This window comes from Tiliqua scincoides, chromosome 7 (genome assembly GCF_035046505.1).
Source record: "Tiliqua scincoides isolate rTilSci1 chromosome 7, rTilSci1.hap2, whole genome shotgun sequence".
Lineage (NCBI taxonomy): Eukaryota > Metazoa > Chordata > Lepidosauria > Squamata > Scincidae > Tiliqua > Tiliqua scincoides.
Genome location: NC_089827.1, coordinates 30,030,510 through 30,043,497, shown reverse-complemented (window position 1 = coordinate 30,043,497; position 12,988 = coordinate 30,030,510). Strand labels below are relative to the sequence as shown.

The window sequence follows — 12,988 nt, the reverse complement described above, 5'->3', positions numbered from 1 at the left end:
CACTTGGGATACTCCTCGGCGGGAGGGGGGTCGGGGGCTTCTTGTAGTGGGGGATTCAATTATTAGAAACATAGAGAGGGGGGTTTGCGACGGATGTGAGGACCGCATGGTGACTTGCCTGCCTGGTGCGAAGGTTGCGGACATCACTTCTCGTCTAGACAGGCTAGTAGACAGTGCTGGGGGAGAGGTAGCGGCTGTTGTGCATGTTGGCACCAACGACGTGGGCAAGTGTAGCTGGGAGGTCCTGGAGACCAAATTTAGGCTTTTAGGCAGGAAGCTGAAAGCCAGGACCTCAAAGGTAGCGTTCTCTGAAGTGCTACCTGTTGCACGCGCAGGGCCAGCTAGGCAGGCAGAGATCAGGGGTCTCAATGCGTGGATGAGACGGTGGTGTAGGGAGGAGGGGTTTAGATTCGTTAGGCACTGGGGAACGTTTTGGGACAAGCGGGGCCTGTACAAGAGGGACGGGCTCCATTTGAACCAGAATGGAACCAGACTGCTGGCGCATAACATTAAAAAGGTGGCAGAGCAGCTTTTAAACTGATCCCTGGGGGAAGGCCGACAGGAGCCGAGGGGCATCCGGTTCGGGACTCCTCATCCCTATGGGATGAGGATGGGGAGGTTAGAGAACAACAAGACAAAGGCAGGGTAGGAGAAGAAATTGGGAAAGGTAGGGTGATGGGATGTGATAGACGGTTTGGTACAATGAGAGGATGCGGGGACAAAGGAGCAAATAAGCAGCCCATCCTGGGGCATTCCGTGTATAAATGCTTTTATGCGAATGCCCGAAGTCTACGAGCAAAGGTGGGAGAACTGGAATGTCTGGTAACAAGGGAAAACATTGACATAGTGGGCATAACGGAAACCTGGTGGAATGCGGAGAATCAGTGGGATACCGCAATCCCGGGCTATAAACTCTACAGGAGGGACAGGCAGGGGCATGTTGGAGGTGGGGTGGCCGTTTATGTTAAGGAAGGGATAGAATCCAGCAAAGTTGAGATTGAAGGTGGGTCCGACTCCACCGTAGAATCTCTGTGGGTTAAATTACCAGGCTTGTGCAGCGATGTAATACTGGGGGCGTGCTATCGTCCTCCAGACCAGAAATCAGATGGGGACCTTGAAATGAGGAAACAGATCAGGGAGGTGACAAGGAGGGACAGGGTTGTAATCATGGGGGACTTCAATTATCCTCATTGAATTTGTCAATTTGTGTTCTGGTCACGATAAGGAAACCGGATTTCTTGACGTGCTAAATGACTGTGGCTTAGATCAGCTAGTCACGGAGCCCACCAGAGGACAGGTGACTCTGGATTTAATATTGTGCGGTACGCAGGACCTGGTTAGAAATGTAAACATTACTGAGCCATTGGGGAACAGTGATCATGCTGCGATCCTTTTTGACGTGCACGTTGGGGGAACCCTTGACTTCCGACGGGCGGACTTCCCTCAAATGAGGAGGCTGGTTAGAAGGAGGTTGAAAGGGAAGGTAAAAAGAGTCCAATCTCTCCAGAGTGCATGGAGGATGCTTAAAACAACAGTAATAGAGGCCCAGCAGAGGTGTATACCGCAAAGAAAGAAGGGTTCCACTAAATCCAGGAGGATGCCCGCATGGCTAACCAGCCAAGTCAGAGAGGCTGTGAAGGGCAAGGAAGCTTCCTTCCGTAAATGGAAGTCTTGCCCTAATGAGGAGAATAAAAAGGAACATAAACTGTGGCAAAAGAAATGTAAGAAGGTGATATGGGAGACTATGAGGAACACATGGCCAGCAACATTAAGGGGAATAATAAAAGCTTCTTCAAATATGTTAGAAGCAGGAAACCCGCCAGAGAAGCGGTTGGCCCTCTGGATGGTGAGGGAGGGAAAGGGGAGATAAAAGGAGACTTAGAGATGGCAGAGAAATTAAATGAGTTCTTTGCATCTGTCTTCACGGCAGAAGACCTCGGGCAGATACCGCTGCCCGAACGGCCCCTCCTAACCGAGCAGTTAAGTCAGATAGAGGTTAAAAGAGAAGATGTTTCAGACCTCATTGATAAATTAAAGATCAATAAGTCACCGGGCCCTGATGGCATCCACCCAAGAGTTATTAAGGAATTGAAGAATGAAGTTGCAGATCTCTTGACTAAGGTATGCAACTTGTCCCTCAAAACGGCCACGGTGCCAGAAGATTGGAGGATAGCAAATGTCACGCCTATTTTTAAAAAGGGAAAGAGGGGGCACCCGGGAAACTATAGGCCGGTCAGCCTAACATCCATACCGGGTAAGATGGTGGAATGCCTCATCAAAGATAGGATCTCAAAACACATAAACGAACAGGCCTTGTTGAGGAAGAGTCAGCATGGCTTCTGTAAGGGTAAGTCTTGCCTCACAAACCTTATAGAATTCTTTGAAAAGGTCAACAGGCATGTGGATGCAGGAGAACCCGTGGACATTATATATCTGGACTTTCAGAAGGCGTTTGACACGGTCCCTCACCAAAGGCTACTGAAGAAACTCTACAATCAGGGAATTAGAGGACAGGTCCTCTCATGGACTGAGAACTGGTTGGAGGCCAGGAAGCAGAGAGTGGGTGTCAATGGGCAATTTTCACAATGGAGAGAGGTGAAAAGTGGTGTGCCCCAAGGATCTGTCCTGGGACCGGTGCTTTTCAACCTCTTCATAAATGATCTGGAGACAGGGTTGAGCAGTGAAGTGGCTAAGTTTGCAGACGACACCAAACTTTTCCGAGTGGTAAAGACCAGAAGTGATTGTGAGGAGCTCCAGAAGGATCTCTCCAGACTGGCAGAATGGGCAGCAAAATGGCAGATGTGCTTCAATGTCAGTAAGTGTAAAGTCATGCACATTGGGGCAAAAAATCAAAACTTCACATATAGGCTGATGGGTTCTGAGCTGTCTGTGACAGATCAGGAGAGAGATCTTGGGGTGGTGGTGGACAGGTCGATGAAAGTGTCGACCCAATGTGCAGCGGCAGTGAAGAAGGCCAATTCTATGCTTGGGATCATTAGGAAGGGTACTGAGAACAAAACGGCTAGTATTATAATGCCGTTGTACAAATCGATGGTAAGGCCACACCTGGAGTATTGTGTCCAGTTCTGGTCGCCGCATCTCAAAAAAGACATAGTGGAAATGGAAAAGGTGCAAAAGAGAGCGACTAAGATAATTACGGGGCTGGGGCACCTTCCTTATGAGGAAAGGCTACGGCGTTTGAGCCTCTTCAGCCTAGAAAAGAGACGCTTGAGGGGGGACATGATTGAGACATACAAAATTATGCAGGGAATGGACAGAGTGGATAGGGAGATGCTCTTTACACTCTCACATAATACCAGAACCAGGGGACATCCACTAAAATTGAGTGTTGGGCGGGTTAGGACAGACAAAAGAAAATATTTCTTTACTCAGCGTGTGGTCGGTCTGTGGAACTCCTTGCCACAGGATGTGGTGATGGCATCTAGCCTAGACGCCTTTAAAAGGGGATTGGACAAGTTTCTGGAGGAAAAATCCATTATGGGGTACAAGCCATGATGTGTATGCGCAACCTCCTGATTTTAGAAATGGGTTAAGTCAGAATGCCAGATGTAGGGGAGGGCACCAGGATGAGGTCTCTTGTTATCTGGTGTGCTCCCTGGGGCATTTGGTGGGCCGCTGTGAGATACAGGAAGCTGGACTAGATGGGCCTATGGCCTGATCCAGTGGGGCTGTTCTTATGTTCTTAAGCGGGTGCCCAAGGGGTGCCCACAGGACCAAGGGGTACCTACATCAGGGGTGCCCAAACCCCGGCCCTGGGGCCACTTGCGGCCTTCGAGGCCTCTCAATGAGGCCCTCAGGGAGCCCCCAGTCTCCAATGAGCCTCTGGTCCTCTGGAGATTTGTTGGACCCCACACTAGCCCAACACAACTGCTCTCAGCATGAGGGCAACTGTTTGATGTCTCACGTGAGCTGTGGATGAGGGTTCCCTCCACTGCTTGTTGTTTCACATCTGTGATACAGTAGCAGCAGCAAAAGAAAGGCCAGTCTTGCTTTGTGCAAGGCCTTTTATATTCATTCATATAAGTTCCATCTTTAATATATTCATTTATGTAAACTTTTGTAAATTTATTCAAATTTTAAATGTAAATTAATTCTTTTTTTCCCCCAGCCCCTGACACAGGGTCAGAGAGACGATGCGGCCCTCCTGCCAAAAACTTTGGACACCCCTGTTCTACATGTTTACTATGAAGGACTTATAGTCTGCCTTTCCCAATAAAAACAAGCCCAATGTAGCTCACAATTCAAAATCTTTAAAAAGTGTCCCATTTCTCCCTGAGAAAGGCCACAGAGAGCTACTGCCAGCTGGGATGGCCAGCACTGGACTAGATGGATGAACAGCTTGACTCGGAGACAGGATCTTCCTACCCAACACATGCCAAACACTTTGCACTCATTAAAACCAGTCTTAAAGCATTCCTGAATGCTGGCAGTTTTTTTAAATCCAGACTTCTTTCTTATGAAGACTTTGGTATGAGGCTCTTAAGCCTCTAACAGAAGGCATCTCTGTTCTATAAGAAAATGCTCCCCTTGCCAATCTTGAGTCTGGGGCTCTGTTCTTGGGCCCAGATGCAGTGTGACTCCAGCAACAGCTGCTATAATCCCCAGCATCTTCTTCCCAGCTGCTGAGCAAGCAGCACAGCACGGCTGAGTTACCAACTTCATGTTCCGCTGGCTTGACTCTGGCAGTCACAGCTGCCACTATGATCCGCAGAAGCTGCAAACTCCAGGATTTTGGTTTGAGGTTTCCTTTGTTTCAGCCTGAGCAGTAAAATGCAGCACTTCTCCCTGCCTCCTTTGCAATTATTTGTGGGTATGCTGTACTCCTTTAGAGCCACAAACAACGATGGTTTCCCAATAGCTGCTGCCAACCTGAATGCCACTATGAACAAGCCATTAGTCTGTAAACAGAGTGCAAACAGCCAGGCAGGAAAGACTGAAATCGCCTCCAAAGCTGTTCCATAAGAAGAGGGAAATGAAAGAACATTCACTGAATATCTAGCTTTCAACAAGTGGGTCTGCTGTATAAAATAGAAGGGGACTGATGATGTTTTGGGTATGGGAAGATACAAAACTTATGTTCTGGGGATCATTCAGCTGCAGACTGCAAAACACCACAGACACCTGAGCGTAAGTTGATCTCAAAGGTAAGTCGAGGGCAGGTTTTGAGCCAAAATTATGGCATTTTCAGTGACCATCAGATAAGTTGGGGGGGTGAACTTGGGGTGTGTGTGTCTGACTATAATTTTGTCTGATTTTACCTAAAGCCAGATCCTGAAAAACTGGTAGTAAACAATACCACCAGTAATTGTTACCTAATAACTGTACATTCTCTAATTTATTAAAAATATAGTAATCATAAGATACATTTTTGTTCATTAACTTTAAATTCTATTCTTCACAATCTTTTCATAAACACTATCAGAGTAAGTGCACTGTAAACAATATACCAGTAGAACCATTAATCAAATGCTTCTTTAAGGTGCTAGGTATGTTAAGCCAGAGGCTCTACATATAACATACAACTTAAAACACATAATTGGGAGTGTGCAGTTCAATTCACAGCAGAAGGACAAGCAACAAGGACTGAGTGTAAGCAAGCATAGCATAAGAACATAAGAATAGCCCCGCTGGATCAGGCCAAGGGCCCATCTAGTCCAGCTTCCTGTATCTCACGTGGCCCACCAAATGCCTGAGGAAGCTCACAAGACAACAGACACAACCTGTGGCCTGGTGCCCTCCCCTACAACTGCCTATTAGAGGCAGCCTGCCTCTAAAACCAAGAGCTTGCACATACCTACAATAACTTGTAACCAGTAATGAACTTCTCCAGAAATTTGTCCAATCCCCTCTTAAAGGCATCCAGGTAAGATACCATAACTACTTCTTGTGGCAAAGAGTTCCACAAACTAATTACATGCTGGGTAAAAAAATATTTTCTTCTGTCTGTTCTAACTCTCTCAACACTCAACTTTTGTGGAAGTCCCCTGGTTCTGGTGGTTTGTGAGAGGGAAAAGAGCACCTATCTACTCTGTCCATCTCCTGCATGATTTTGTATATCTCAATCATGTCCCCGCTCAGGCACCTCTTTTCTGGACTGAACAGGCCCAAACACTGTAGCTTTTCCTCATAGGCTACCAGGGATGGACAAGTCCAGCGTGGCTTGACTCAAAGTTGAGTCACCATCCTACCCCCACGACTTAACTTGAAAACAAGTCCTAACAGGAGTACTTCCCCCCCAGAGCATTTTCGCAACTTGAAAAGTTGCTACACATAGCCCAATTTACTCATAAGTAGACCCATTGCTTTCCATGGGTGTTATTCTTAAGTAAAGGAGTGCTGAATTGTAGCCTCGGACTTTGTTTCGGATGGAAATGAGGGTTACATCTTGGTGTTTAAAAAATCAGATCTCTGCTAAATATTCGCAAAATGGAACAAGGGTACAGAAGGGTCGGGTGTGATCCTGCCAAAGAGAATGAGATGCACTTGATTTAAATGAAAGTGCTGAGCTTTGGCTTACTTTTTCCTCAGGGAGACTGATAATGTTAACTTTGGCTGCAGCTTGCTCCAGCTGCCCTTAAGACTATTTGCCCTGTAACCCGATTTGAAGGGAGAAAAGAATCTGAGCCTCGCCACTGTTTCTGAAGATAACAAGGTGCTTATGCAGTACTGTGTGCCGTTTCCTCCTTCTTTGTAATGGAATAGTCCGGAGGGAAGGAGGAGAGAATGATGAAGCTCTACATTCTCCTCAGTGTTCTCTTGCTCTCCTCTGGGCTTCTCCTGGCTGCCATGACATGCCTGAATAGCCCTGACCCCTTAGTGAACCACAGATAAGGCGAGGAGACGATCTTCCCCACCATCAAGCATGTCCTCATGTCCTCTCTGGCAGCATTCCAGAAGTGCGCAGCTCTGTATGCTTCCAGAGCACTGTTTACAATGGACGCAAAGCATCTGCTGCTGCCAAACGCTAGTTCCAGCAGCTGTAGAGCCCAGTAGGATTGGGCTGTCCGATACATGACAATGTCACAATGGCAAATAATAGTGAAGGTGGTGGAATAACATCAGCAAAAATGACACTGAGCAGCAAGGGAGAACAGATGAGAAAACAAGTGAGCTGTGAACAAGTGATCAAGGTGAGAAGGAAGGATCTCCACAAAACCTTTCACTGAGCCCAGCCCTCCAAAAATGTTTGTTTGAAAACAACAGGCGTCTGGAAGACAAGCCCTGTGAGGAAAAGTTGAAGGAACTTGATACCTTTCGTCTGGAGAAGAGGAGGCTGAGTGGGGACGGGATAGCACTCTTCAGATATGTGCAGGGCTGTCACGTGGTAAAGAGCAAAGATTTGTTCTCTGCTACCCCAAAGAGTAGATCTAGATCTAATTGGCTTAAGCTGCAGGAGAGAAGATTTCAACTGAACACCAGGTAAAAAATTCCTAATGGTAAGAGCAATTCAACAATGAAACTGATTACCAAGGGAACTGGTGGGTTCTCCCTCACTAGAGGTCCTCAAGCAGGAGCCTAAGAGCCTGGAGAAGCACTAGAGCAGTGGTTCTCAAACTTTCTGGTCTCTGGAGCCTTTTCTATTCCTAACAATGGTCTCGGGGAGCTCCAGGGCTCTGAAGAACACATATTGAGAAATGAGCTAGAGAGGATATTCATGTTTCAAGCCAGGGGTTGAGTTAGGTGGCCCTGAAGGCCCCTTCCAGATTCAAGACAACCCTAGTTAAGATGCAGACAAGACTTGGCTCCAGAGATTCTCTCTTTGAGGTTTTTTATTATTAATTATTAACAGTATTTATATACCGCTTTTCAACTAAAAGTTCACAAAGCGGTTTACAGAGAAAAATCAAACAACTAAATGGCTCTCTGTCCCAAAAGGGCTCACAATCGAAAAAGATGCAAAAAGAACACCAGCAGACAGCCACTAGTAAAAGACACTGCTGGGGTGAGGTGGGCCAGTTACTCTCCCCCTGCTAAAAAGAGGAGCACCCACTTGAAAAAGTGCCTCTTACCCAATTAGCAGGGGTTTTTCAAATTCTAGATCTAAAAGTGGACTTCAGGGGCTAATCTTCCTCTTGCTGATGGTTGGAAAAGAAACAGAAACCACCATGGATGGGATTTCAAGTCAGGTGACTCGAGTTCAAATAGTGAGAATGTGTGTTTTTTGCTGCATGTGGAAGACTAAACACTTAAATCAAGAGCCCCTTGACTTAGCACTCATCCCCACACACACAGATTCAAGTTTGTCTGGGTGTGCTTGCTTACTGTTTTTGCAGTGTGAAAGCTTTAGTGGAGCCATCATTCAGACCAGGCGAGCAGCAGGGAAGTTCCAGCCAGGAGACAGGGAAGGGTCAATGTTTTGTATTAGCAAAGAATAGGAGGCGGGAGCAGGCTCCCTTACCCATCTCTGAAAAAAACAGATGATTATTGGATGAAGGATGGGTGGTCTGATATTTTCTTTGGATGAGGTAGGGCAGGAGGAGGAGCCCAAGGGGGTTCGTGCCTTAGGACTAGCTGGAGAAGCCCAGGGAGAGAAAGAAAGCGATTCATAGCGTTCACACTTTCCAAATGCATAGTTCCAGTATTACTTGGGAGGAAGGAGCTTCACTGAATGATTGGCACAAATGGGACTACTTCTGAGTAGAGCTGCAAAGGATTGGGTCATCCTGGTAAGCCTCCCAGCTGCTTGGGGTGATCCTACTCCCTCTTGCCACTTCTGTCCCTATTCCCAAGCAGTCCATCCCACCCACTTTGTTTACAGATGGGATGGGGATAGCAGAGGAGTGTTTAAAGAGAACTCCAACACACACACCCTGGCAGCAGCCCCATTTTTTCCATGGCTGGGTTTTTAAAGGGAACGACTTGAGACTCTAGTCTTTTACAGTTGCAAAGCTACTCCAGGCAACTCGGAAAGTGCCCCTGTTAGGACTCATTTTTAAGTTAAGTTGTGGGGGGGGATGGAGACTTCCCAAGTCAAGCTGTACTGGACTTGCCCATCTAGACCAGTGGTTCTCACATATTTAGCATGGGGACCCACTTTTTAGAATGAGAATCTGTCAGTACCCACTGGAAGTGACATCATTAAGCAGGAAAATTTTTAACAATCCTAGGTTGCAATCCTACCCACACTCACCCAGGGACTTATTAAGTCCCATTGACTGTCATTGTTAAAAGAATATACATAGTAGCTACTTGTTAAAAGTACAGGTCTGTTGCATTTCCCCAAATGCAGTCACATACCACGGTGGCATCAAGTCTAATATATTAAAAATAAAATATTGAATGGGAACCCGCCTGAAATTGGTTCGCGACCCACCTAGTGGGTCTTGACCCACAGTTTGAGAAACACTGCACTAGATCAATGCTGCATGCAAGAAACAATCCTTTTCCTGTTCTCTAATTGCACAAACAGAAAAGCGGGTGAGAGCTCCTTTTGCCAGCAGTTTCTGTCTGTTAGATAGAACAATGAGGACTGAATCATGGTGACCAACACTTTGGACAACCACCAGCACTGACTGTTTATGAGCCTGTTGTAGCATAGTGCAATCAGCAACTTGAATGAGCTTCTGCTTTCTTCCTCCTGGGTTCCTATAAAGGCCTTTCAGAAATCTCTAATTACGACCTAGTGCATACTGTGGGTTGGGACCCACCAGTGTGCCACAAGTCTATTTTTGGTGGGTTGTGAAAAATTATTGAAACATTAAAAGAAAAAAAAGCTTTGGAAGCACCATTCTCCAGTTTGCAGAAGAAAATCATTAGCTGGACTGTTGTGCTATGAGGTAATCTTCATAGCCCCAAACTAAAATGTCACATTTTCTCTAGGAATTGATATGCCATAGATTGTGTATAAATCCAGTTCCAGCCTTTTATCTGGCCCAGAAGTCCCTAACTGCACATCCTGCTCCCCAGTTCAGCCTTCTGGATATTCCAAAACAATGACTGTAAAGGTTGGGAGAGCGGTCCTTGAAATCCATTTCTAGGGAGAGTCCAGCAAATGTCTACACACACATACTATATGTAGCATCCTCAGGAGCATAGGACCTCTATTAATATTAAATATTAATAATAAAAGTATTTCTATATCACTTTTTCTGTCTAGTGGGTTGCAACAGAGTGTCATTTTTAAAAGTGGGTCTCAGTACTAAAACGTTTGGGAAGCACTGACCTAGTGGTTACCAAGTTGAATAAAGTATAGTTCCAATCAGAGACCAAATTCCACTTCCTGTGTCCACGTTATCACATCAAGAAGAAATGCAAAACTGTTTGTACCCTCCTTCCAACACAGAGAGAGAGAGAGAGTTTATGCCACCTTCACACAGTTTGAGAGGTGCAGGTTATCAACCTTAGTATATGCAGGGAACCCTATCCACATTAAATCTTTTGCTAAGGAACTCCCATCTGTCTGGCCCAGAAGCCCAACTTATTCTGGATTCTGAGGAATGTTCAGGCACATACACCCTCTTGAAACTGTGATCTCAAGCTCCCAAAACACTCCCCTACAGTTGCACATTAGAGGGGTAGGTTGGTTGTGATGAGCAAGTTGCTCTTCACAGAAATTTGTTCACCAATGTTTTCTTCTCATTAAGGAACCCCACACTGACAAGTCTCTGAGAAATCTCAGTGTTTCCCAAACTAAGGTTATGCCTTCCCAATTTCACTACCCTATTTGTTGGCAGTGGAAACGGAGGCCAGGGACTGGTTTTGGCCTATGTTTCCCTCAAATCCCCAATTTCATGCCAGAACTTCTTATTATAAAACTTTCAGCTCAGTCATACCTGGAACACAATTTGAAAACTGCTGCCATAGGTCATCAGAGCAGCAAGTGAACAGACAGAAAACTAAGTATTTCTGATTAGAAATGGAACTTACTGCACTGCTACAGGGAATGTCCTTCACTTTAAGCCAGGCCAAATCCAAAGTACCTTCACCCCTATAGCAGGATTGCAACCTCTCCTTAATACGGTCATTGATCTTTTTCAGGACAAAGATGCAGAGCGCTGACTCATCCAAGGATTTCATCTTCCTCTTCTGTCCTTTAGAAAAGATGGTGAAGAGGATGTCATCTTCTGGCCTAATGCCCAAAGACCTGGCTAAGATGGCCCCTGCCTTCGACAAGTAGGCTGCCTGGAGCAATCGGTATTCCACTCCATTCTTCTCACAGCCAATGGGCAACTCGACATAGGAATTGAATGCCGTGTCCTCCTTGCAGAGGCGGACCAACTTGGAGGTATAGACTTGCTCCTTGGTGGTGGAGCCAGGTGGAGAAATCATCTCAGGCTGAAGGGTCAGAAAATAGACAAAATTACCACTGCTGAAGCCGTAGATGTAGTATATGTCAAAATCAGGAATGATGGTGAATGTGTCTGATGGGATTTTGATCATGGAGGCCACAAACTCATCATGGAAGACGTAAGCAAACATCCCTTCTGCCTCAGAGTTCTTGGGGAGCTTTCTGCTGGAGATGGTAGGGAAGTACTCTGGCTTGCCATCCACAGCAGTGGCGATGAACAGCTTGTCATCCATGTTGTGGTAAGAAACAATCACTCCAAAAACAGAGCCACTCTCATTCACCCCTGAAAGGTAATGTTCCTTATTGTGGAAGGGTTCCCCAAGTTTGAACAGGTCATCCAGCCTCAAGAGTTTGCAGATGCCCTGGTATAAACTACCGCAGGCAATCAGCCTGTTCTCCTTGTAGTCTATGAGGAGGATTTTGTTAATGTTATTTGTGAATGTCAACTGTTCATTGCAAGGCTGGACCAGTTTGGGAGGATAACAGTTTGGGTTGTCACTATCTGGACCCGTCTGATGAGACTTCAGCACCTCCAGATCACTGGAGAGTTTGTAGATCCAATTGACAGCACCCAGATAAATGTACCCTTTTGTCTCATCTACCACTAAGTGGTTAAAATACACCTCAGCCATATCCACAGTGAAGGTGAGAAAAGGTCTCTTTGGGTGGGAAGGTTGTTGCCTACAGACAGAGGGCAGCATCATAGCACAGAGGAAAAGGTGTGTGATGAGGCAAGTACATCTCCACATGTCTGCTGACATGATTGCAAAAAGTTTTTTGTATTCCAAAGGAAGGAAAAAGAACAGTTTGGAGCCGCAATTGTTTTCAAAGTGCTGATCCTGCTGTGGAGCTTATCCTAGAGGGAAAGGGAAAAAATTGAGAAGACATTATTGAAAAACACTTCCCCCTCTCCCCCCCTTTCAAGAGCCATATCATCATCATCAGAAGCCTATGTAATTGTTAATCCTTGCCTTTCTTCTCTGTGTAAGACTGGCATAAAGGGAGCCCTTTGAATGAAGAGATGCCAAGATGGAATAAACAAACACCCAGACTTGGGTCAAAAGCAGAAAATACTATGAAGGTGACACAGGGCCCAATTAAACATGGCACCTTCCAGGACAATTGTCTAGTATCATTAATACCTGCATGTTGGGGAGACTTCTCACAGGTGCAATTTCTCCTGTCATGAACATGGGATGTGAGAAGCCACACTTGTTCTTCCCCCAACCACAGGAGCTGCTGCTATCCCCCCAGAGAGGTAAAGCTCCACCCCAAGCTCCACTCACCCACTCCTATCTGTTCCAACCTCTCAAGCTCCTTCCACCTGCCCCATCCTCCATTCCTTAGTCATTCCTGACTGAAGAAAAGCTTTGTAAATAAGCAGAATAAAAATGCTTCTCTAACTGCATGTGAAGTACATGTGGATGTACTCAGAGTGTTCTTAAAAGTGTGAGCAAGAAAGACGACCCAATTATACTTGAGTAAATCCAGAGAGAAGAGTTACCATATCAACCCCCCCACACTGTCAGAGATTTTGAGCACCGGGCAAAGTTTAGCAATGTATTAGAAGAACTGCAGAAGGATCTTGCCATGATACTGGGATGGACAAGTCAAAAGTCTGACAATATAAGGCAGTTTCATGGGTGTGTAATTGGATCGCATCACCTCACATTCACTGCT

At 45.9% G+C, this 12,988-nt stretch overlaps 1 protein-coding gene across 1 annotated transcript in view; it reads right to left on the bottom strand.

The window, feature by feature from the left end:
* The window catches only part of PLXNA4 (plexin A4), a 705,695-nt gene that overhangs the window by 654,775 nt on the left and 37,932 nt on the right, over positions 1 to 12,988 (bottom strand). The window contains exon 2 of the mRNA XM_066633821.1: positions 10,888 to 12,164. Within this exon, the coding sequence (XP_066489918.1) occupies positions 10,888 to 12,069 (1,182 nt within the window). The 5' untranslated portion in view covers positions 12,070 to 12,164. The remainder of the gene's footprint in view (positions 1 to 10,887; positions 12,165 to 12,988) is intronic.